At 38.1% G+C, this 26,077-nt stretch overlaps 1 protein-coding gene across 22 annotated transcripts in view; it reads left to right on the top strand.

The window, feature by feature from the left end:
- DST (dystonin) overlaps window positions 1–26,077 on the top strand; it is a 306,806-nt gene that overhangs the window by 271,063 nt on the left and 9,666 nt on the right. For 18 of the 22 annotated variants that reach the window (XM_082047199.1, XM_082047216.1, XM_082047213.1 and 15 more), the window contains 16 exons: window positions 1,689–1,859; window positions 3,184–3,339; window positions 3,571–3,777; window positions 5,437–5,556; window positions 9,095–9,264; window positions 9,597–9,756; window positions 11,989–12,183; window positions 13,394–13,522; window positions 17,086–17,229; window positions 18,080–18,268; window positions 19,023–19,152; window positions 19,950–20,113; window positions 20,439–20,601; window positions 22,078–22,232; window positions 22,395–22,469; window positions 23,338–23,355. In XM_082047199.1, coding sequence (XP_081903325.1) covers window positions 1,689–1,859; window positions 3,184–3,339; window positions 3,571–3,777; window positions 5,437–5,556; window positions 9,095–9,264; window positions 9,597–9,756; window positions 11,989–12,183; window positions 13,394–13,522; window positions 17,086–17,229; window positions 18,080–18,268; window positions 19,023–19,152; window positions 19,950–20,113; window positions 20,439–20,601; window positions 22,078–22,232; window positions 22,395–22,469; window positions 23,338–23,355 — 2,346 coding nt within the window. Of the gene's footprint in view, window positions 1–1,688; window positions 1,860–3,183; window positions 3,340–3,570; window positions 3,778–4,575; window positions 4,774–5,436; window positions 5,557–9,094; window positions 9,265–9,596; window positions 9,757–11,988; window positions 12,184–13,393; window positions 13,523–17,085; window positions 17,230–18,079; window positions 18,269–19,022; window positions 19,153–19,949; window positions 20,114–20,438; window positions 20,602–22,077; window positions 22,233–22,394; window positions 22,470–23,337; window positions 23,356–26,077 lie in introns of those variants that run through there. The other 4 variants (XM_082047209.1, XM_082047214.1, XM_082047211.1 and 1 more) reach the window with 2 other exon arrangements.

Consider the following 26,077-nt stretch of genomic DNA (forward strand, 5'->3'; position numbering starts at 1 on the left):
TACTATGCTGTGGGCCTTCATGTAACTGCAGACATTGACTTGTTATCCTTTAATGTATATAACCCTTAAAAAGTAGGACTTGATTTCAGTTCAGGTAGATCTCAGTTCATCTGTGCAGATGTGTGTAAATTCTCTTTTTTTTTTTTTCCCTTTGTTAAAGCCACTTGTCATGTTGAGTACTATTCTAAATTCAAACTTGCCCCTAAGTGATAGAACCTGCATTAGTTTGTGCCTGAAGAAGAAAGTTTTGCACTTTGATTTGTTTCTCTTTGAAATAACACTGTGAACTGTTTTCTTGAGTATAAAATCTGTTTCTACAGATATAAATAAAAGAGCCCTTAACCATAATCAGCTCGTGAATGGAGCTGAGATTGGGCAGCGTCTCCCACTAAGGCAGCTTCAGGAGAACAAAAGATATGAAGAGACATTACAGGACAGCAACAGGAAAGGGTCTTAAAAAAAATGCCTCTGGCTGTCCCAGCACTGCTCAGAACATCCCTCTCCTTTTCTTAAAACAATCATTTCTCTCAGTTCCTCCTTTAAAATAACTTTAACTGCTCTTGCCCTCTTCAGAGCATGACCGTACTGCTGAATTAACCATTTGTGTTGAGCCCCTGTCTTAGGCTGAGCCCAGCCCCAGTGTCTGGGGCCACTTGTGCCTCGCTGTGACTCACCTGTGCCGCACTCCTTGGGTTTACTTTGGAGAGGTTCTTGTGCTACTGTAAAATAAGATGTTTTGGGGAGTTCTGGAAACCAGAAATGTTGTGGGGAGGCTGAGAATGTCAGAGGAAGCAGGCTAGATGGCACCACTTCTCATAGTCCTCAGAAAGAAAACAAGGGAGCTTTGTGTCCTCTTAAAGCCTTAGCTCGTGGCTGAACCTGCTTCCTGCTTTGCTCTCCTCTGTGCTCAGGTACAGCCCTGTGTGCAGGATCTCTTAACCCAAAGAAAATGTGGGGTTTGGGTTCTTGTCCTGGGAATCAGAGGAAAAGTCTTTTTCCTTCTGTTTGCAAGACAATTATTTCTCATTTCCTGGAAGATGTTCCTCATTTGGGAGTCTGCAGCAACTTTTTTGATATTAATGGTTTTTGGATGGTCTGTTACAATATTGAACATGCCCCTTTCCACCTTATCTTTAACATAGTTAAAGAAGAATATTTAGTAGAATAATTAGGAGGTAAAACAGCCGTTACCGTTATTCTCCTGGCTTTCTTCTTCTGTGTAAAATTTCTTCAGTGCTCTTGCCTAGCCAGTGAATGAATACACGGGCAAAACAAAAGAGACTGTCCAATAAAGCAGCCCTCCCAAGTTGTTCCACCCACTTTTGAAGGCATATTGGGGTAGGTCTGGGCTTTCAGCGCACTGTATAATGCTGACGCTTTGTGTGTGTCAGCTACACATGGACTTTAAACCAACCAAGTTGTAGCAAATCTTGTGCATTAAGTGCATAGTACTTTCTTTGCCAGGCTTCAGATCTCAGAGAAAATGTCTGACAGACAGTACAAGTTCTCATTTCCTGGAGAACTGGGCCCTTTCTTTGCTCATTTGGCTTTTTATGAATTACATATGTTTCTTTTATTAGTCTTAATCATACCTGCTAAATGTTGGGGGAGGAATAAATATCATAATAGTATTTGTAGAGAGTATTAAATTTCTACCTGACTTATTTTTTTGTGCTTGCTTTATTTAGGAACTTTGTGCTGCCTTTGAAGCCAAAGAAGAGACATACAAGTGTCTAATGCAGAAAGGCCAGCAGATGCTTGCAAGATGCCCAGAGTCTGCTGAAACAAATGTTGAGCAGGACATAAATAACTTAAAAGAAAAATGGGAATCGGTACAAACAAAGCTCGGTGAAAGAAAAGTACGTATTTTTACATAAAAATAGAAGTGTAAATCATGTATTTAAGGACGTTAATGTTCAGTGATTTTATGCATGCATACTTGCTTGATCTTCTAGATTGAAAATCAATTGTAGAGATAGTTACGCAGAATTCATTCGTTTGTTTAGAAAGTACTGGGAAAAATGGGATTCAAGAAGTTGATTATAATTGGGGGGGAGGATGGGTGGGAATGATACAAGTCTGTTCCACAGAAATATGTTAATTTATACTGATAATGCTCATTTAGTAGGATGAGGGCTTTTCTGTTTTTTATTACAGAGAGTAATAAGAGAGTGAATAAGATTATTTGATCATTCAAATTTACCCCCTTCTCAGTACAGAATTGCTTCATTAATTTTCCTAGCTTTCATCCATTTTTTTCTTAAATTTCCCAAATGCTTGGCCTTCTGCCACTTACTTCAAGTGACTACCTTCTGTTCTAACGCAGATCAATGGCATGATTTCACTGATATGCAACATACGTGTTCTTGTTATTAATTTCATTTTGCTTTCATTCCTTCACGAAGTATAGTCCATTTGTTCTGCCTCAATCACACAATGAAGAATATAAATAATTACAAACAGAAGAACTTTATGTACAGCCCTGATGTGTATGAAGCACAAATATTTAATTCACAACTTAGTTATATTTTAAAGTAAGAATGCTGGTGTCTCTTAAGGTAGCTGTATAGTGTAATAATGTCAAACTAATTAATACCCAACATGAGCGCCTTCTTCCAGGAAGCTGTAAGTGCTGAGTTAGGCCAGCGTTGCAATTGTTTGAAAATTTCTGACTGTGATCTCATGATCAACAAAAATTCTGTGTTTGAAGTGCATCTCAGTTCAGGCAACCAAAATGAAAATTGGGCTTTATTAAAAAGAAGTGGTCTAGGCAAACTTATTCTTTGTTTAGTGCAAGAGAAGCCTCTTCGAGGCTCTTCCAAGTGCACTGCCACCTTGAATTTCTGAGATTCTACAGGTTTTGTATTGAAATGGATAAATCCATATGTTAGGATTAAGTAGTAGAAGATGTAATGTTCTAATGTGGAAATTTTAATCTTGATACTAGGTGCTGTATTTTCTACTTATCTATTGTACATCATTTTACTGTTACTCTTCTGTCCATCTCCTTTAATAAGCTGAAATGCAGGCTGTTATTTTAGAGGTCAGAAACTTTGAGTTGGAAAAATGTTTTAAAATGCTAAACTAAAATGGTTTACTCCAAAATACGGACCTAAAATGGTTTACTTGGCTGAGGCCCCTGCACAATATCAGCTGTTATTAAAATATGACCTATCTTTACAGACCAAACTGGAAGAAGCCCTCAATTTAGCTATGGAGTTCCACAACTCACTTCAAGATTTCATCAATTGGCTTACTCAGGCTGAGCAAACTCTAACTGCAGCTTCTCGGCCAAGTCTTATCTTGGACACTGTCTTGTTTCAAATTGATGAACACAAGGTATGTAAAGAAACAGATGTGTAACATTTTTCTCCCACTCTGTGGAGATACTTTAACAATGTCCAAATGAACCCTGTAACGCTGGCATTCAGAGAAACATTTAATTTGTTTTAAAGTACATTTTATACTCATTCTCGCTGGATCATTCTTTATCAGACTGGGTGTTTTTCAGTGTTTACCCAGTGCTTGAGCAATGTAGTATCCAGAGTAATTTTCTCCCCTTTTTCCAAGGTTTTTGCCACAGAAGTGAATTCTCATCGAGATCAGATCATAGAGCTGGACAAAACTGGAACCCATTTGAAATATTTCAGCCAGAAACAGGATGTTGTCCTCATTAAGAATCTGCTGATTAGTGTACAGAGTCGATGGGAAAAAGTAGTTCAACGCTTAGTTGAAAGGGGAAGAGCTTTGGATGATGCAAGGAAAAGAGCGAAACAGGTAATCGGACAACAGCTGTTGTACAACTCTTTGAACTTAGCTGTAATTACATCCAGACTCTTGAAGAATATGATGCTTTAAAGCACTTTCAAGTAAGTCTGTGTTTAGTGTGACAGACACTGTTGAGTTAGTGGAGTAATTTCTGTGATTCAATCATAGAGCACTTCATTTGGGAGGTGAAAGCATCATTTTCAACCTGAGCAGTGACTTCTGTCTGCAGTACAGAATAGTCTGAAAGAAGAAAGTTACAGTATGGCTTCCAGATGTGAACTAGTGCCATCTGTCCTCAAAAAGAAGTTTCCCAATCAACCCCTTATATTTTAAAGAATGTGATGAACCTTTTTCATTAATCTGTGGGAGTATTCCTTAGTATTTTCTTCTTGCGTTTACATTGTGCTCTGATTAATAGTCATCACTTCCTTAATCTCTTATGTTAGTTACTAGACCTATAATCTTCTGTGTGGTAATGTATCTCTATTTATTTCCTTAAAATCCTTTAGAGGTTTTTTTACACAGTTTTACTCATCAGGGTACATTTTTTTCCTTGGATTTGTGTTCCACTCACAGACAAACATAAATGATAAGAAACAAAATGTATGAGAGGAATGTAATATGTTTAAAAGTCAATAGAAAGTTCTAGCTTGCTTTTATTCAAGTGACCATGACCAAAATTTGGTCATGTTTGCAGCCAAACCACATTCCCACATTCACTGCTACCACTGCTCAGCTCATAGAGTTAAGAACTTCTCTGGACAATTAATTAGTCCATAAGCCAATTAAATGTTATTTATTTTCCAGCATTTTCTCTTCTGCATTCATGCATGCAAGTGTTCTGCAATGAGCTGGATTTCATCTCTATATCCATTGACAGAGCTGAAAAGAATAAGTTATTAATTTAGGATGACAACTATCTCTACAGACCAGGAAAGGAGTACTGAAGGGTGCTGGTGTCAAGGCCTGATCCAGTCCTGCAAAACAGGGTCCAGGAGCTTTGAGGTTTCTGGACTCATTTCTTGTGCTTTCATTTGTAGGCAGCCCAGGCAAGAAAAAATTTCAAAAGAGACGCAGAGAGAGAAATGGGTAGCATAGAAAATCGAATCCCAAAGGATGCCATTTAGTGAAATCTGGTTGAATCTTTAGTCTTTCCCTGCTTCCTTCCCCAAAGTGCGCTTTTTGTTGGGAGAGGAAGGAAGATCAAGAATCTGTTCCTTGCACACCAAGATAGCATTTGATTTAATGACAGCATTTGTCAACATCCCGGGGAAAATCTTGGGCAGTCATCCAGACAGGAGTTTTCCCCAGTGATTTATTTCTGTAGTCCCATATAAGCAATAGCTAAGCCCCATTCTTGCTCTGTAAGATGTAAGAATCTAAATGACGAGCACATCAATAGGAGTTATCAATATGTTTCTGAAAGATACACACTATGTGTGCAGATCATGTACATAAAAGGTTGCTATTTCACCTAGGAGAGGGGAGGCTGAGTCCATGGTTGGGCTGGTCCTGTGTGAGAGACGGAGGAGCAGAAGGACACCAGGTCTTTCTGAAGTCTGCAGAGTACTTGTTTGGCCTGTAGAGAACTGGTCGGCAATTAATGTTTTCAGAATATTTTATGAACCAGTGAATTTTTAAATTCTTGCAAATCTCACTTTCCCGCAGTTCCATGATGCCTGGCACAAACTTATGGAATGGCTGGAAGAGTCAGAGAAATCTTTGGACTCAGATCTTGAAATTGCAAATGACCCTGACAAAATAAAGATGCAGCTTGCACAGCATAAGGTGAGTTGTGAGTGAGGAAATGCCAGGTTCCCAGTGAGATGTAGGTAAGTCTTGTCAACCTTGTACTGTTCAGTCAGCAAAGGAAGAAGGTTTGTGGCTTCACTACAATGGAGTGTTTATTAGCATCAAATTAAATGGTGGTGTGTTACTGATGGGGAGTGAAAACAAAAATTTCACACTATCTTATCTGGGGGGGAAATGGGTCACTATGAAGAAGAAAGACATTATAATACAGCACCATGGAAGCTGTAAAAACAAAGTAATCTCAGAATAGGAATATCTGAAGAGGTTTTATTGCAGACTTTATTCAGTCCTTAAACCACAAATTTACCATCCAGTTATTTGGGTTGAGATTTTCATTTTAATACTACAGACCCACCTGAAAACTGAAAAATAATCTTGTATTTTGCTTTGAAGTTGTTTTTTATGTCAAATGGAAATATTTATGATATCCTTCAGAAAGTAAAATGACACCACTTAGTAGCAAAGGCTGTTTTTGTTTATGGGATTCAAAATTCCAGGACCAGCTTTCCACAAACTAGCTACTGTAGGTGAAAATGAAAATCTCACTGATAGACCTTGCTTCTCAAGCAAATAATAATAGTGATGTAAAAACTCTGTAGTTCTATCAGACACAGAGCAAAAGGAAGGATGGAAGAAGCCTTTACTTCACTTTTCCTTTTGTAAAATCCTAGAATGATATATTACTGAGGATCAAGTGGGTGAGTGGTAGTATCTTCAGAGACAGACTGTGATTCAAGATTTATCTTGGAGCAGTTTCATCAGAGACAAGAGTATCGAAAGATCGTTTGTTTTTCTACATTTTGGCATACATTAACTTCTACTTTTCATGTCCATTGTATTTTTCTTAATTTACTTCATGTTTTCATTCTGCACAATATCCTCAAGGATTTGCATATCTCAGTGTAGCTTCTGGTGGTTGTTTTTACCTCTGACAACTTTTTCCACATATACTAATAATTGGTTACTGCATCAGACTGCTTTATATTTTTATCATCTCTCAGTTTGCATGATGATTTAAATATTGTTTATCAACCAGAAAAATATTCTTCTTCAATAGGAGAAGGTTGGCTGTTGGTCAAACAAAAATAGTTTTACCTATGCTTGCTGTTAAAATTTTTAGATAAAACCTACATTAACATTCTGTTATGCTAACTCTGCAATTTCAGTTTGTTCTGGTACTGCTGCTGTTGCCAGAATTTTAAGTCAGCAATGGGAATTTAGGGGAAAAAAAAAAATCTTTCTGTTAAGATAGTCTTTCATGTGTTCTGTGACTTGATCAATCTTCTGTTCCTTCTACTCCTCTCTTTTCTGTATGTAAAGTTCAAACTCCTCACAAGTACGGTCAACGTGTTGTGAGTATGCTTTGAGGTTCTTCCAGGTCCTGAGATTTGACTCTACCTTTATTCTCCTCCCTTTTTCTGACATGTTAAACTTGATAGTCTCACTTGTTCTTTCTATCTACAGCAGTATGTTTTATGAGATGAGGCTGCCTCACATGGATTGGCAGACTCATCACTTCTCTCAGTAGCTTTTTACCAGCTTCTTTTCTTATAAAATGCCTGCAGAGAGTAGCTGCTTGAATCTCATTAAGGAACGGGATGGAGTGTGGCACAGGGATATTAGGATTGAAACTGGCAGTTTGGAGGAAGAAGATGAATATGTGTGAGAGAGGGAGTTTTGTGAACTTCGTGACTTTCAACTTCAAACAACCCCCCCAAGAAATCAACTCAATTGTTTTTTAATGAGCTGTCAAACCTCCCAACACTGCAATGTCCTTCCTTGTATTTTGAGTCTTTTCCTTCCACTCCCACATATACCCCCTGTGTCTGTCTTTGTCTTTTCTGTCCAGCCTTGAAGGTTTCCTTGCTCCATTTTGTTAACGATTTTGCTATCTGAACTGAATGTGTGCGCTGTGTGTGCTGTAAGCAATAATTTGGACTCACTCTTTACCAGTTGTTACTGCCAAAAAAAAAAAAGAGTCCCTGAAAGAGAAAAGCCAAGATAATGTGTTTTCTCTCTCAGTCATATCTAGTGTGTTGCCAGGGACTTTTGGGGGTTATTCATGGTCTGTTTATCAGCATTTTTTTCTCATTTTTAAAAGTCAGGAATGGAAAAACCCTTACTAGGTCACCCAATCCATTCCTGTGCTAATGCTGAATGTTCATTACAGTACATTTATATGATCCTGGCTAATTTTATCTATATGTTCCCATCTTCCTTAGAAGGAAGGTAAATACTTAATTACTGAGATTCCGTTCATCTTACCTGTCTGCTTCAGGCAGCTTAAACCAAAATCTACATTACACCTCCGTGAAATCAAATTAAAGTAGATATGATGTAGTATGTAGTATGTGTAGTCAGTCTCTCAAAGAATGAATTGTCTGCAACCCTTTGTTAAATCTGTTTTTCCTGTATGATCCTTCTCTGGCAGCCATGCATGGAGTATTAAGTAGTTGATAAAGTAGTTAATAAACCTCATCAAATAGAAGGAGCACAGACTCTTTTGGCCTAGTATTATTTTGTGACCCAAAAAAAACCCCGAACTTGATTCTGTATATCTGAGTTTCCTAAAGCAAGCTTGTGATTTTCATTTTTTTCCTTAACTGATTTCCTGCTAGCATTTCATGAAGGTGTGAAATAACATACTTAATGCATTGCTACCATTTAAAAGCTGATGTGTGGCACTGTTTCTGTCTTTTGGTAGTGTTTCTTTATTTAATTATTTACCCTGTCAGTTGGTTAACTCCTGTGCGGTATCGGATGAGCTGTGATTCTGTGTGCTCCTCTGTGCCCCTGAAAAGCTTCCAGTGACTCTGTACAGAAGGAGCTGTCAGGTGAATGGAACTGCTGTGTCACTGTCATCTTCCAGAGTTGCTGGATCGCAGAAACCTGCTTGTGATTGTGGCTTCCAGCCCAAACTGGGTTACTGGAATGTCACCTGGCTGCTTCTTGTGCCTGGATCTGTTTATTTCTGGCATACAATTCTTGCCAATTATAGTATGCTTTAGTCTTAGGAGGGTTAAATGCTTGTGATTGGAGGTTTTCCAGTTTCACCATCCTGAGCTAAAACAGAGTGACTTTTGTATCCCTTGGGGTGCTCTACACTGGCTTGAAATCTCAGTACGTAAAACTGTAGTATGAATACTGCTGAGTTCCTAAAGTCACGGTTCTTTCACATTCTTCTGACTACCATGTAGCCTGTTGCTCAAATTCAGGAATATGGCAGTAGGACAGGAATCATTGCTGTCACTGAAGGAGGGATTTTCCAGGGGTTGTTCCAGTAGACACAGAGCTATAGAGGGGGACAAAAGGCAGGGACTCTGCTAGTGTCAAGCCCCATATAATGTCAGGTGCACTGTGGCACTGTCAGGCTAGAAATTTTGCAGTAAGTTTAACGTTTTCTTGTAGCCACATTTACAATTTCCATTGCAAATAATATGTCAAATACTAATAAACTGTGACCTGTAAGCAGTTAATGTTATATGAGTGTTTTCTTTTTATTCCATATACATAGGAATTCCAGAAGTCTCTTGGTGCCAAACATTCTGTGTATGATACTACAAATAGGACTGGACGCTCCTTGAAAGAGAAAACCACCTTGGCTGATGACAATCTGAAACTTGACGATATGCTGAGTGAACTAAGGGATAAGTGGGATACAATTTGTGGAAAATCAGTGGAAAGGTATATTAAAACTAATTGTTCAGCAGATAAGAAAAAGGCTTAGGAGAATTCTTTTGGCTTCTGTTACAGCTTCTGTTGTGTAGAAGTAAAACCAGAGTGGCTACCTTGTTTGACAGTTAAGAGTGCCCAAGTAGTAAAATACTGGAAATGCATCCTTTACTGATGGTATGGAAGAGGACTGGATGGGGGTGATGGTCTCACTATTTAAAAAGGGAAACACTGATTAAAAGGTCTTGGTTGTTATCATTTTATGCTGAAAATGTTTTCTTCAAGTGTATAAATGATTCTTTTGTTTGTGTGTGGTGTTTTGTGGTTTTTTTTTCCCCCCTCAGGCAAAATAAACTGGAGGAAGCCCTGTTATTTTCGGGACAATTTACTGATGCTCTCCAAGCTCTCATTGACTGGTTATACAAAATTGAACCTCAGCTGGCGGAAGATCAGCCAGTACATGGAGACATTGATTTAGTGATGAACTTGATTGACAATCACAAGGTAATTCCAAAACTATGATTTTCTAATTACTAGACTGCTCATAAGTGTAGCGTTTTGATGGTATCTTTATTTAGCTATTCTGTAATTTTTAGAAACAGGGAATAGTTTTATAACACAAACATGTCATCAACAATGGGAAATGCTGTAAAACATACATGGAAGAAAACAACTGTTAGAGACTTATGGACACCAGTTAGCTTTGAGATATTCCACTTAATGCTGCTATCCTTTGTTTTTATGAATATCCTGTCAAAGATCACAAGTGTGCACTTATGAATATGTGTATATGGACAAGAGGTGGCAAAAATTATTTTACTGTAAATCTTTGGGGGAGAAAGGGCTTTTATTGAGTAATCTGCTAACCAAAAGTTTAGTGCACTTGTCATGACTACAGCAGCCTTTCAAACCTGCAGGGCTGCTGTATATTCATGGAGAAAAGTAGGTGCAATGCTAAAATTATACAACTAGGCTATGCAGTATTTTATTATTGAAGTGTTTTTTGAGATGGGAGCAAGTAGGAGATGTAGGACTGTGCCTCTGAATCCCAGTTTTGCACTTCAGTATGTTGGAATAAACAGCTGTTGAAGTTACTGGTATTGCAAAGGCTACACACAGAGCTCTGGAGCCTGGAAGGATTATGAGGTGATGATCTCTCCATTTGTCTACCAGTGACTTCCAGTATCTAAAGACTATTCAGTGAGGAGGACATTTTCTCCCTCATGAAAAGAAATATTTGGAAACACGGGTTGTCTATAAAAATTAGCCTGAAGTATGATGGAATTGCTTCTGAAATCCCGTTGCACATCACAACTTAAGTCATAGTGGCAGAGAATACTGTAGTTGTCATATCTGCTTTTAAGAGCTTCCTTTATGCAACTGGAGCTTGAGCAAAGCATTTGACACTCTGGAGGAAAGAGAGGCCATCCAGAGGGACCTTGACAGGCTGGAGAGATGTGCCTGTGCAAACATATGAAGTTCAACAAGATCAAGTGCAAGATCCTGTACATGGGTTGCAGCAATCCCAAGCACAAATACAGGCTGGGTGGAGAATGGATTGAGAGCAGCTCTGAGAAGGACTTGGGGGTGTTGATTGATGAGAAATTCTACATGACCCAGTAATGTACACTTGCAGCCCAGAAAGCCAACTGTGTCCTGGGCTGCATCAAAAGTGTGATTCTCCCCCTCTACTCCACTCTGGTGAGACCCCACCTGGAGTGCTGTGTTCAGCTCTGTGGCCTCCAACATAAGAAGGACATGGACCTGTTGGAGTGAATCCAGAGGAGGAATACAAAGGTGACCAGAGGGCTGGAACACCTCTCCTATGGAGACAGGCTCAGAAAGTTGGGATTTTTCAGCCTGGAGAAGAGAAAGCTCTGGGGACACCTTATAGCAGCCTTCCAGTACCTAAAGGGGATCTACAAAAAAGCTGGTGAGGGACTTTTTACAAGGGCATGTGGTGATAGGGCAAGGGTAATGGCATTTAACTGAAAGAGGGTACATTTAGATTAGATATAAGGAAGAAATTCTTCCCCATGAGGTTGGTGAGGCACTGAAACAGGCTGCCCAGAGAAGTTGTGGATGCCCCATCCCTGGAAGTGTTCAAGGCCAGGTTGGATGGGGCTTCGAGCAACCCAATCTAGTGGAAGGTGTCCCTGCCAGTGGCAAGGGGGTTGGGACTAGGCGATTTCTAAGGTCCTTTCCAACCCAAACCATTCTGTCATTCTTGTTCCGTCTGCAAATATGAACATACTCTCACGTAAATATATGAATCAGTGGCGAGATCTACAGCCTTATATTCAAAGCCCCAGATAGGGTTTTAGTCCCATTTTTGTGATTTTAAATCTTCTCCTTGATTGTTAGCATTTTATCTGATATTTTCCTGCTGTGGCAATCTTGCACGTTAATTCAATCTGTCAGATCAATTGTTTTGATAAAGAATGTAAAGTCAGCGTGGTAAGGAGACTGGATTTTCCATGCATTCCATCAGATGGCTTCTCAGGATCTGCCTGACGTTTTCCTGCCGTATTCCAGTTTTATTAGGATAGGATAGAGTATAAATAGATGGAATCTAATGACAACAACTTATGTCTTTTGAGTCACTTTGATGGAGTTATTCTTGATTGAACTAAATCCATATTTCATTTTCTTCTTATAAGCAGTAGTTTTTTGTCTGTCTTTACATAATTATTCCATAACGAATTAAACATATCAAATGTATTTGGTGGTGCCTAGGTTTTCCAGAAGGAGCTGGGAAAAAGAACAAGCAGTGTCCAGGCTCTGAAGCGCTCTGCCAGAGAGCTGATAGAAGGCAGTCGTGATGACTCTTCGTGGGTGAAGGTCCAAATGCAGGAGCTAAGCACTCGGTGGGAGACAGTTTGTGCCCTGTCAGTATCCAAGCAAACACGACTGGAACAGGCTCTTCGGCAGGTAGAGGAGTACTTGCGGTGCTACATGTACTTTATGAGAAGCAGAGAAAATATCTACAGTCTATTTGCTAAAAAATTAATTTCATTTTCCCTTCCTGTCATTTAATTTCATTTGAAAATACTCATTTTAGTGCTCATGCTTTGCTTACCTTGTCTCCATCCCTTTGCCACAGCACATAAATAATGACTCTTAGCATTTATTATTGCTGTTATTATTAGTCTATACCACAAATGCAAAGCAAATGTTTCAAAGACCTTACCATCTAAGGAAATCACTGACGTTACAGTCAAGCATGAAGGGTAATTAAAAACTATGCCCCCTTCACAGGAAGCTGGAGATTGCAATCACATTTATGCCCTTCATGCCTTATTGGAAAGAAGTGAATTTGTGTAATGGAAACTTTTTTACATTGGCACAATGGCAGTGCACAGTGAAGGACGTAGCAAAAAATTGGAGCTGTGCTGAGTGCAATCAGGAGATAGAACAGTGTATATATCTCAGTATTGTCTGGTACCAATCCTAGACAAATAGGCCAATCTGTATTGTTTCCAAACCTGAGATAATACAGATGTACAGCTCTGTAAAGGCTCTGTAGACTATCTGGAGTTTAGGCTAGGATGCGACCCCTGCAATAGGGGAATATCTGCTTAGTACAATATTCCTGCCCTGCCTTTCCTAGGGTGCTGTGTTTGTCCAGCACTCTGGTCTCTGAGCAGGCACAATCCTGAGCTACCTCAAACACTAATTGTGTCTGAATATGGCTGTGACCAAAGGTGGAACTTGCTTGTTCTCTCCAGACATAAAAGGGTCAGTCACCAACAGGCTGTCAATTAATTTTGCTTAACCAGTGATTTAGACTATGCAGAAAATATAATTCTCATCTCTCCAGCTGGTCCATGAAAGCACCTCCCGGGTAATTTGTCAGTGTAAAGGCATGACATTCTCAACTGAGCTGCAAATACACTATAAATCAGATGGCTAAAAGCATGAACAGGCTTTTAGGCTTCGTATAATTTTTTGGGAAGCATGAGATATTTTTACAGTTATGAAAATGTAGTACTGTATATCATTGACTTTTAAATGGAAAGTTAATGTGCCAGTACTGCAGTGTGATTAATGACTCCAAACGTGGGCTCAGTCTCCCTGTGTGAGCTGCAGTGTGTCTGTCAGATCCTCTCATGAGTGACCATGATTTCTTGTATTTTAACAGGCAGAAGAATTCCACTCTGTTGTCCATGTCCTTTTGGAGTGGCTGGCCGAGGCAGAGCAGGCTCTTCGTTTCCACGGGGTCCTTCCAGATGATGAGGAGGCCTTACGTACACTGATAGACCAGCACAGGGTAAGCAAGAAAATGAAGAAGGTCCTCTTCATTCTCATAGGTCTGTTGGAGGGTAGAATGAAGGAAAAGAGGCAAAGTCTGTCCCATATAGTCATATCCAGCATCCAGTGCTTGATTTTGCAAGTGTTTCTATAGGGAAGCTAGACATTTAACCAAGTTGACAGTTTGGTGTGCATACTGGTGCTGGGCTATTGTTTGAGTCATCTGGGCGTACTAAGAAAATAATGGTCTTTTAGAAAGTTGCTGTAAACATTTAGAGACCGATAAAAACCCCTCTGTGGAATATACGCTTTCTGACAATTATAACACAGACTGCTACGATAGCAGAAGTATTTCTGTCTTCTTAGCACCATTGAGCAAACCAGCATATACTTTTCTTTCAAGGTCATTTGTAAATGTCGGCAGAATGATGTTATCATCCATTAACCTTCACCGTGATGGTGAAACAGTGTGCTGTCACGCTTCACATGCATTAGGTACTGAAATATTGCAGTGCCATAGGTACTGCAGATACTGGATTATAAGCCATCAAACTAACTTTGCAGTAATGAAATGAGAAAATGGCTAAGTAAGGAACATAGAGGTTGTATTTTCAGTCTCCAAACAGGAGGCTACATACAGGCACATTTAAGTTCATGCAAAACTCCGCTTCTGAGTGCAGTACTAATAGTACCAAGAATGTAGTGTAAAAATGAAACTGCCTGCAATATCACAGAATAAATTATAAGAGTAATGGATTTGTTCATCATTACTCTGAAGAAAGTTATAACAAAACTTACGAAATGGAGAGTGGAAAAGCATCCTGTTTAAATTGAGTTTGGGAATATTATTATGCAGAGGAGTGCGTGCAGAGTATGACTGTCTAATGATTCTTAACTATGGAGTTTTTAAGGTACTTAGACGGCAGTGTTTTGATGACATTTTCAGATTTAATTTAGGGTTCTGGAAACTGGGTGCTGTTTTTTAGTGGCCAAGTGTATGTATGCATCAGCATGTGCTTACTGGTGCTGGCAGTAGCAACCTGCCGTCTCCAGTGCAAAGAAATTTGTCTTTTAGCTGCCTTTTCTCCATGTGTACTTCATCAGTTCCCTTTTATTTATTTTTTGGTCTTCTAAATACAGGGGAAAGAACTGTCTGAATGAAATCTTACATCCACTGAAATCATTAGAAAAAAAATCTTAAATTTCTCCCTCTGTAATGTAGATAGATTAACCAACTGTTTCTGTTGTAAAGCTCAAAATTGTGCTGCCAAAGCTGAAGCATAGCTTGGAACCTCAAACCAAAGCAAAGTTTGTCTCTGAGAAACCTTGTGCAGCTGAGGAGAAGAATCACTAGCACAACACAATCAACCTCAGTGTTAGATGTGGCCATACTGTACTTAAAATTTTTTTAGTAGAATTTAGAAGATGCATTTTCTTCTTAAAGGGCAAATAACAGAATAACAGAAGTTGTTCAACTAAGAAAGGTTGTGGCACTGCTTCTTTACCACTCGATAAGCACATACAGAAAAATCTTCCATGAATGAGTGGTCTCTCCTCTTAAACTCATAATATTAGCTTTCAAGAAAAAAAAAAACAAAAAAAAAAAAACAAAACAAACAAACAAAAAAAGTAAAATGTAGTATATTCTATTAGTTTTAAAGACTGTGTCTGTATTATATGGCTGCAACATTAATATCAGAAATGTATGACTGCCATTATTTACATAAATATAAAATATTTATGTAATATATCTTCCTTTTATGTAATATATCTTCCTTTTATCACTGTCATTCTTGTAAAATAGTCTTAATGCATTTGTATCCAGCTACACATGGAAAGGTTTCTTCAGGACAGTATTTTATCCAAATGGTCCATCTTTATGCCCATTACTGATTCTCTTTTCTCAAATACTGCACGTGATGTAATGAATTGTACTATCTCAGGCAGAGACATTTCTGTCACTCGCCATCCTCTCTAGGGACCGAGAGGTGCAGTGGGTTAATGCACTGCATTAGTTAATGAGAAACATCCCATCTCCTCTCTTGTGAATGTGACTGTATCATTGGACTACCACACAGTTCAATACAATTAACATCCTTTACTGAGGGGAAGCTTTATACACTATGTAGTATACCATAGATTGAGGTTTTGAGATATTGTAGTACAGTTGTGCAGGTAAAACAATGTTGTTGTTGTTGTTTTCCTCCTGGCCCTGGCTTATTTTCGTAATCTCTCACTACAACCCACCTCCACTTTTCCAAAATCATTTTGAACTGAAATATTCTAAGAACTCTAGCGTCTTTATGAGAGAAGGACTGCTATTGTGGTTGGGTCTTAAACTATGACATTAATTTAAGCTTAAGTCAAAATCAGTTAGTAATGAGCCTCTAAAAATATGCAGCCTACCTATTCAAGGCTTTTAGGGCATGGTAGAAGAGGCTGTTTTGTTACACTTTTACTTCCTGATAGCTTCATATTTAATTTGTAAAGGCACAGGATAATGCCATTATGAGTTGTTATAGAATCTGTTTCTATAATGTTGAGGTGATTTTGAATTTTATAAGACCTGACTTGGCTGATCTTTAATTTCTGAAATCCAAAATAGCCCTTTGTGGATGCAGAGAGGAAGAGCTAAACTTCGCGAGACATGGTTCCATTTTATAGCCCAATTAAAGATGTTAAAATATAACAAACAATTCCACTAGGCACTGAGAGATGTTGAGAGTTCCAGTTAAGGGTGCTCACAGAGACACACAGACTTACACAACATTTAGACATAACAAAATAGACAGAATAGTAAAATCGTAGTAGTAATAGTAAAAATAATAATATATGGAAACTGTGGAAAGAATGTGAAAAGTCCTGCAGGATTTTTGTTGCTGTCCATCTGCGGTGTCCCCCCACTGTCCCCTAGTTCTGCTCTTGCCACCCTTTTCTGTACTGGGTTCCCAGGAACATCAGTGGCCATGAGCTTGGATGTCTAAAGCTGTAAACATTCTTTTGCTTTTACAAGACTTTTCCCACATGGCAGCGCCTCTGAAAACAGCTGTTTAATTAGCAGACTCTGTCTCTGTTCTTGCTGTGTTTCTCCCCCTCAGCTGCTGAGTTTTCACATTTGTGTTAGTTTAGTATAGCTGCTCCTGAAGTCCTCTGTCATCTTGTCTGAGCATGTAATTATAGTTGGACATTTCCAGCCTCTGCTAGGAGCTTGATAGTTTATTATGAAGAATTACTGTAACAGACAAAATAAGTCATCTGAAATGTTGCCAGTGATTATCACATAGAAGATTTACAGCACTTCTAAAATGCTCTGATTTTTCTTCTTTTTTTAATAAGTGCATGTATCTTTCAAGTATTTACCATATGGTGGGCTTTAAGGAGTGGCAAGCTGCGGTGAAGATTGTAGGGCTTCACTTAGTACTTTATGTGGAATAGGTTTTTTAACATTTCTCAGACAAACTTGCCTCTTGCAAGTTGAACCTGTTTGAGCAATCGAGAGGCTTGTGACCTTCCAGGTTATGCACTCAGATTTCCCTTGCAAATTTTGTCAACATGTAATTGAAATTATTACCTCTGGTTTAGGAATTTATGAAGAAACTGGAAGAGAAAAAGGCTGAACTGAATAAAGCAACAGGTATGGGAGAAGCTATCCTAGCTATCTGCCACCCAGACTCCATCACCACCATTAAGCACTGGATAACAATCATCAGAGCCAGGTTTGAAGAGGTCAGTATGTGTCAAGCCATCTTCATTGCTACAGTCCGTCTTTGATTGGAACAGAGCTGACAACTCACATGGTAGTTACACTGGGAGGGAATGATCCAGCTGTTGAGAACTAAACATTTAAAATACCCGCAGTGATGGATGTGAATACCATGCTTCCCTAGGTTTTATTTTAAAACTTTCAGGGCTTTAAGAACTAAAGCAGATGGTCAAGCTTATTTGTATGTATTAGAGGAAATACTGACTGACACTTCCCATGTGAAGAAAGCCAATAATTTATAGGGAGAAGTTTAAAAGTTACAAAGGAAACAAAATACAGAGCAAACTTGAAGCATTTTCTAATTGCATTAAGGAGGATTTGAGTCTAATATATTCTTAATCTAGAAGATTTCCAAGTAATTTAATTGGCTACAAGTAGGTCTCAGAGGGTATACTACCCTCTCAGCTGCTAAGATGGTATTTTCTGTGTATATTCAATTTAAAGAAAAACAAAATACTGGTGTTAGCAAAGTATGGCTTCAGAAGTGCCCAGGGGGAAGATGTACACCAAATCCTGCATGATTCACTAACTTAAATATATTGTTTGATAAAGTTCTTAATGTACTGCCTGAATATGCTGTTTACTGCTGATAACAGCACCTAATCTGGAATATCTGTGGCAAAGATAAGTGTTGAACTGGGAATTCTAGTTACCCAGCACCTTTAGTGATCAGCCACTACATCTAGCACCTTTGATAATAAACATCAATAGGTCTGGGAGGAAGCTTTGGGCTTACAGTGAGCAGGGCACCTTTAAATACATTGTAAAGAAGTTCAGCTGTGCACATACTCATGCATCGGTTCTTTTATCAAGGTCTTAGCATGGGCTAAACAACATCAACAGAGACTGGCAGGAGCTCTGGCTGGACTTATTGCTAACCAGGAATTGCTGGAAGCCTTGCTGTCCTGGTTGCAGTGGGCAGAGACTACCCTTACTGAAAAAGATAAAGAGATTATCCCCCAAGAGATTGAGGAAGTTAAAGCACTTATAGCTGAACATCAGGTAAGGCATGTTAAGTGACATGTGCCCTACACATTCCACGAATGGTGCTTACTACTCAATGAGGCTTTGTAATTAAGTGTTAATCTCCTTACAATAATCGAATCCTTTATCAGAATCTCAGTTGTATCTTTTGTATGTGCACAATGTGCTTGTAGTTAATTCAACACAGAGGCAGAAAAACAACCAAACAAAAATTCGGCACTGCATTGTGCTGAAAGAAAAACTACAACTCCCCGTAGGAACAGGGTAATAATAACACACATGAAATACGTGATAATGCTGCTGCCTTAGAACTAGTATTGCAGTATGGTTTTACTGATTGGATGTCAAAAGTATGTTTGTAAAGTGCCAGAGGAAGCTGCTGGTGCAGTGTGTGCTCACAGGTTTACCGCAGGTTCCACACCAGAGCTGTCTCACTTGTGTGAGCTGCAGTCTGCACAGCAAGAAGCACCTGAGTACTCGGAGTCAAAATTCTGTTGTACATCACCTCACCAAACACAGTTAATAAAGGAGTTTGACAGACTATTTTTTAGATTTAGACTTCCTTTATCAGGCAGGCCATAGTGGTCTTAAAATCTTATACTGCTGATGTTTCTTACCTACAAAATCCTTATCTGTGTCTTTTTTTGTGAGGCTGGCATTATAAGATTCTTTCTGTGCCATTCTCCTAACTTTGGTGTTTCACTGTTGGGTTTTTCATTCGTATGGTCACTTTTGTGTATGGTTAATTAAAACCACCTCTATCTGATTGCAGACATTCATGGAGGAAATGACCAGAAAACAACCTGATGTGGATAAAGTTACCAAGACCTATAAAAGAAAGGCACTTGAACCGTCTCCAGTACAATCTCATATTCCTGTCCTTGATAAGGGGAGAGCAGGAAGTGAGTAATGAAGTGTTTTGGGGCAGGTCACATGCACCATTGCACTGTCTATGAAGATAATGGCTTACTAATAGGTTTGATTAGTGAAACAGAGTGAAATTCTCTTGGCTGGTTTTTTAAATTATCTCTCATTTTTCATTGTGAGGAAATTTCTCAGAGCAGACTTGCATTTTTACGTTTTGTCCCATGCTTCTTGAATGCCTGTTTTTAAACCATGCAGCCTTTTTTATGCTGTAAAGCTTCCAAGAGTGTTCACATGCTGGTCTTTGCAAATGTACCGTTATCTGAAAGTGCAAACAACTTTTTACATAAAGAAGTAGAGACAAAATTTTGGTCTTACTGTCTGTGAAATTATATGGATTCAATTAGAAAGTGTGTTCAGCGAAGCTGAATAGGAAGTGAATCATCAAGTGAGGAAATTGCTTTTTGTATTTTTAGATATACTTACCCGTTGTGTTTTATAGTTACCCATACATGGAACCTGCTTCTAAAATCAGGTTGTTGTTTACTTTGCAACTCTCCAATAGATTTACAAAGATTTTATTTAACCTGTGTAGCTTCACCAGTGCAGCCACTATGAGCTGCTTCTGGCTAAACAAAAGATACTTCAGCCACCACGTAGTCGTTGCCCAGTAGTGGGGAAAAAAAATAAATCCCATCAGATGGAATCATATCAGGGTATGGGCTCATTATTTGGGACAGGAAGGAGTAGTTTTAGGAGAGTCGAGTACCCATCATGTCAGTGTTTGTTTTGTTTCAACTGAGTGAGACTTACACATTTTATCATACTTTAACAGGAAAGCGTTCCCCAACACCAGGCATTTATCCATCAGCAGCCCAGGCGCAAATCGAAACCAAGAATCCCCGGGTAAACCTTTTAGTCAGCAAATGGCAGCAGGTCTGGCTTCTGGCCTTGGAAAGAAGAAGAAAACTTAATGATGCTTTGGACAGACTTGAAGAGGTCAGAAAAGGACTGTACAGAATATACATACTTTCTGTGTAGCTTACCCTGAATTAAATTCTCAATACCATAAATACTGTAAACAGCTTCCATATTTGTTGTATGATACTGGATGATACAGGTAACTGAAAACTGTGATACACGTGCTTTAATGTGCTTTAGAAGCTGTCATTCTCATTTCAAATGTGAGGAGGGTTAAGATGTTTAAAATGTTTGTATAGGTCCTCAAAGAACCAGTTATTCAAAAGAACGCAGGTGGTATCTCTCTCATTGATTGTTTAGATTGATTTCAACTGAAAATAGTTCTTTCTCTTCTTTAATTAAGCTGAGAGAATTTGCCAACTTTGATTTTGATATTTGGAGGAAAAAATACATGCGATGGATGAACCATAAGAAGTCTCGTGTGATGGACTTCTTTAGGAGGATTGATAAAGATCAGGATGGAAAGATAACAAGGCAGGAATTCATCGATGGAATTCTTTCTTCAAGTAAGTTTTAAAATTAACTTAATGTTGAACTTGAAACATCTCATGAAGTCTTATTGCCTATACAGTGTACACTATGCGGTTTACTGTGTTAGAAGGTCACAGATTTCCATTTTGAAGTTCCGAATTATGATTAATTTAAACTATAATTTTACTTGAAAATATTTCCAGATTCTAGAAACTCTTTCTAGTTATTTTACATTACGAATCAGATTACGAATTTCACTTTTACGTTATTGGCTAATTAACATTTTACTGACTTACTGGACTTGGATTGTCATTCCTACAGTACACTAGCCACTTCAACAATTACTTTTCATTGATTAGCCAGAATAGTAGAGCATACCTTATAAAACCTATAGATAATTTTCAAAATAATTTCATAAGATCATATGATTTGTATTAAAGAACTTACATGGAATAGTTTCAGTTGTAGAAGTAAAACATGTAATTTCTGAAACCCGCGTTTCCACGAACCGTGACCATGTTCATATACCTGTATAATGAGGATAAAAATGTCAAGCAATCAGACTAGGAATGGACTTTTCTCGGCTTTCCTGGTGGATTGGTATTCTTTCAGTATGCCCAGTTGGTGGTAACGTTAAGCACACATCATGTCGGTGTGCGATCTCATTTCCCTTTAGCAACTGACTCGTAACAGATAAGAGCCTACTACTTAAAATAATCCTTTATCTTCAGGTCATGGAGACTTTGAGCAGAGAGGATTTAGAATTAGGCTGCTTTTAGCATCTCCTGTTAAAGTTATTCAGTAGAAGAATATTGTAGTGTATGTATTTTCCCCCTGCTTTCCAAAATGCAATAAAATAGTCACTATATGCGCACGTCACTGTTTTGCATAAATTGTCAGAAATTAATGAAAAAAACACCTGATACAACCAAGAGGTAAAGCATCTTATTTAAGTTGGTATCAACTTGTTACAACTACTAAATACTTATAATCCCTGTTCACCATCTTGAAGTTTTCTTCAACCATTTGGTCAGGAATTTCTGTGTGGGTTAATATTCTGCTGCTGTGAATTCGATCTAAAAGAATAATTTCACAAAACATCATTTGTGTTTCTGCAGTGGGAAGGTCTTGCGCTCCAAATTTCATTAGCAGTGAAATTCTCGCTTGACCTTTCCTCAATAACAATTTATCTGTTTAATCTGTGGTATTTTATGCACTTCGAAGGTCAAAATGTTAAAAAAAACACATATATCTTACAGTTTAATCTGTGTCTTCGCTTCTGTGCCTCTCTTCAAGACAGACCATGCTATTCATTTTGATGCAATATCTTGGTAACACTGGTGATTTTTTTTTCAGAAAGATTCCTTCATGCTTTTGAATGCCTTTGTTTTTTTGATAAGCATTTTCTGTCACATACTGCCTAAAAACCTTTTAATATTTGTCATAAGGCCTTTCGTTGTCATGGTATTGAAAAGCTAAAAAACGTGGCTTTTGTTGTCTTTGTCTTGCAGAATTCCCAACAAGCCGACTTGAAATGAGTGCTGTTGCAGACATTTTTGATAGAGACGGTGATGGATATATTGACTATTACGAATTTGTAGCAGCTCTCCATCCAAACAAGGATGCATACAAGCCTCTCACAGACGCTGACAAAATTGAAGATGAGGTACATGGTCTGCTTTCTTACATTGCACTCCATTCTACTGGGGTCATGTTCTTTAATAATTAATTTTATTTTCACTCCTATATAATTTGAAGTTTACCAGTTACAATCTTTAGGATTGTGATATTAACAGTAAAGTAATTATCTAGTTTTTATTTTTTGCAGGTTACAAGGCAGGTAGCTAAATGTAAATGTGCAAAACGGTTTCAAGTGGAACAGATTGGGGATAACAAGTACAGGGTAAGTCTTCTAAATACCATTTTAATTCTTGCAGCCTGAAGATTTTTCATATGACGTTGTTTATGGAAGGAATTAGGGTATATTAATTAACAGAAATTTTGTATTATATTGTTACGTTTTCTTAAGCTTATCTAAATGTTATGGATTTTCTTTTGTTAGAACGTATAGGTTAAAAATTTGGGAAAATGCTGCTGCTTGTATTTATTTTCACTGACACTATAGAAACTGTTTTCAATGTGAGAATTTTTAAAAAGCTGACTGCATGCATACATACATACATACACATATGCATGCATACGTATGACAGCTCCTTAAAAAACATTTTTTTTTTTCCTGGATACCCAAGGTGTTTAAACTGCAGCTGATTTTCTATTAGTTTCATAAAAACAGGGGCTGGTATCATGTTGTACTTCAAAAATCTGTTACCAAAGTGTATTCAATCACTTTTATCCTCCCTGTCATTTTATTGGAGCACACTGTTCCTTCTGAAGAAGTGTAAGAAATGCGTTAAACATCTAGGAACAATTTTAGATCACAGAAAAATAAATATCCCGTTGTAGAGAAAGATCTACTACCCCTAGATTCAATAACCGGAACAACTTCAGATGAAATATACAAGATGTGGCCAAGAGAGATTGCTAAATACTTGTAGATTGTTTTAAAAGACACAGAAACAGCAATGGGAAGGAAACGAAGGCCTTGAATATTTTCCAATATTCAGTCTCCGGATGGCTAGCTACCTGCTCGTCTCTCAAGTAGATACTTTATTTAGAATGTTTAATGTGTTAGTTTGCATGTGTTCTAGAGTCATGTAGAGAATTTCCTGTAAACTAATCGTGTCTTTCTTCCATTTTTCATTTCTTATCAGTTCTTCCTGGGAAATCAGGTATAAACCAGTGGAATGTGTTATGAAGCTTTCTTTATTTTTTTTTTCTTTTTTATTTTTTTTTCTTTTTTTTTTTTTTCCCTTCTAACGCATAGTGATTTAAGCTTGCAGTGGTCAGTCTTCTTGCCATCCTTACATCTTCAGCTAATTCATTGCTGGTCAGCTGTGGTATTTCTTTAAATGCTATGGAGCATTCCTTGTCTCAGGATCCCTCACCTGCTTTCTTTGGCCATTTTCCTCATTAAGGAGATTACTTTTAAAGGAACCAGACAATGGTCGGCAGTAAATCCCATAGAAAAAAATCTTGAGCATTTAAACTGCAATTCTAGAATTACTGTTATTTGATCAGTTTTCAGTTTAATACTGGAATGCTTTAAAATTCTGTTTAGGCTGTCACATTAAAGGCTGACCTCACTGTAAACACAGATCAGTATTTATTACAAATTAGGTGAAAAATACTTTCATTTAAAAAAAAATCCTTGTGCAATCAAGCAGACTGATTAAGAACCTAGCTAATTGTTTGCATTTCATATAGTAATTCAGTGAATCATTAAGTAACATATTTTAGAAACAGGCAAATTAAACTTGCTGTTCCAGTTCAGACTATTCCCTCTCCCAGAGTGTTTTCAAAGAGCCCTGGCAGGTCTGTAATGTGTTGGAGTTGTGTTTAAGAACAGTTTGTGTCAATGGGATGTCACCGTACAGTGGGACAGGGGGATGCGCTCACCAGTGCTCACCTCTGTGGGACGTACTGATAACACCACTGCCCACAGTGTTAAATCACGCTTGCCTGGTAAGAATGGAAATACTTTACACAAGCCAGATACCGGGTACCATTAGTATCTTATTCATGCTCTTATAAAGGCAATAATAAGTATAATCCATTCTGGAAATGGTAGTGTTAACAGATTAGCCATTTTCAGTCTAGAGCTGTTGAGAATGTAGTTGCATTCTTATTTATTGGCAAAGCCTGTTGAAGTCTAGAAGAAAGCACAAAGAGCAGTGTATAATCTTACCACATGCCTCAAGCAGTATATCTAAGTAATAATTTAAAATGTTTTCCACGTATAGGACAAGCCTCTATTTGAAAAGACTATTTGAAATTAGGTTAATCTTCTTATCTGCCATCTGTACTTTCAGATCTGGGAAAAATACAGCGTATTTTGAGGGCATCTAACTCTTACTGGTGCAGAACAGTAAAAATCACCTAAAGTAACTTGGCCGAGGCATCTCTAGTAACAGTGATGTTATATGGCTGTTGTCAAGAACAGGCCTTTTTGGAGCTTGAACAAGACTTCCTTTGCATTTTTATTCCAGTGTTTTTAGCTCTGATTACTTGAAACAATAGTAAATACTGTTCAAGGAAAGTTGGTGTCCAGGCTATTTTAAGGAAATGGACTGAGTTACTGTTAGGAAAAATGCTTTTTATTATAATAGATACCTGTGTTATTTTCCAGTAGCCCCACTGTCTGAATTAGCCACTGCCTGGATCTGGATGCTGGATCTGACCCTTGGTATAGTTGCCTGATGGGGTCTAACTGAAGAATTAAGCTGGGATGGGGAAAAAATAAAGAAAAAAGAGAGTATTTTTAGAACCTCTAAAAAAATTTTCTGTAGAAGCAAACCAATGAAAGTAAACAGCATCAATTTGGATGCCATTTCTTTTTTTAACTTTGATCTACAGATGTAAAATGGTTCTTTGTTTACCACATATTGAATGCATTATTAAAAAGCCCTTACAAATAATGCTCATGTGAATATTCTTACTTCAAACAAACAAACAAATATTACTGAATTAAGCAGCAAGCTTTGCTTTTGTTTGGTTCCTAAAAGTAATATTCCTTTAAACTTTTTCTTCTTGGTTTAAGTAGTACCAAACAACTAAAGTCATGTAACAAGTAGGGAGCACGTTTGTATGGTTTGCATTTAAAGCATTTCAGTCCCCTCTTCGGAGCAAGTAGGTACAGATGAACCATGGCCAGCCTTCTCCAAGGGTCAGAGGTTGCCCCAAAGAGGTGTATTTTCTCCCATTGGTGTCAGTGAGTGCTCGGCATGTTTACGTGTGAGAGCATTGCACTTGGCATGATGATCTGATATCAAAATAAATATTTTAGTAGCATTGGCTAAAAGGTATGAAATTCTTCTGGTTAGTTTTCATGAGATTGTGGGGTCAGTGTTTTGGTCATGTTTTCTTTGATCCAGAGCTGAACAGAGATACTGCATACAGGTTTTGTTATACAGGTTTCGTGAGGAAAATGTATGTTAGCCCTGGCCATCAGCCCAAAGGAAGAATGGGCTGGTAGAAGAGTTAGGATGAAACAGGTTTTTGTGCATCTCTGAATTGTGAAGAACCTTGATGTGTAGACAGAGAAGTGACAAACAGTTTATAACAAAGGACAGTGATGGTAGCTGTCAGTCATTCATTGCTTCTTTAATATATCCTTCCCCGTGTGCACCTCGCTATACGTGAGCAGTGTCAATGCTATACCTGAAAATATCCCTATAATTGAATCAGTTGATAGAACTGTGCCACACTTGCAATGTATTGTATTTCCAGCCCACATGCTGATCATTTTAAAGTGATGCTGCCTTCCTTCCAGCTGACATCATTAAAATCTTGACTGCTGCAGAAGAGAGTTTGCCTAAGATTTTAACAGTGAAATAATGCAAATAGGTTTTCATTAATTTGCACAAATGTAGATCGTAACCAATTAAATAATGT

The sequence above is a fragment of the Streptopelia decaocto genome (assembly GCF_964273445.1).
Source record: "Streptopelia decaocto genome assembly, chromosome: 3".
In the NCBI taxonomy this organism is placed as follows: Eukaryota; Metazoa; Chordata; class Aves; order Columbiformes; family Columbidae; genus Streptopelia; species Streptopelia decaocto.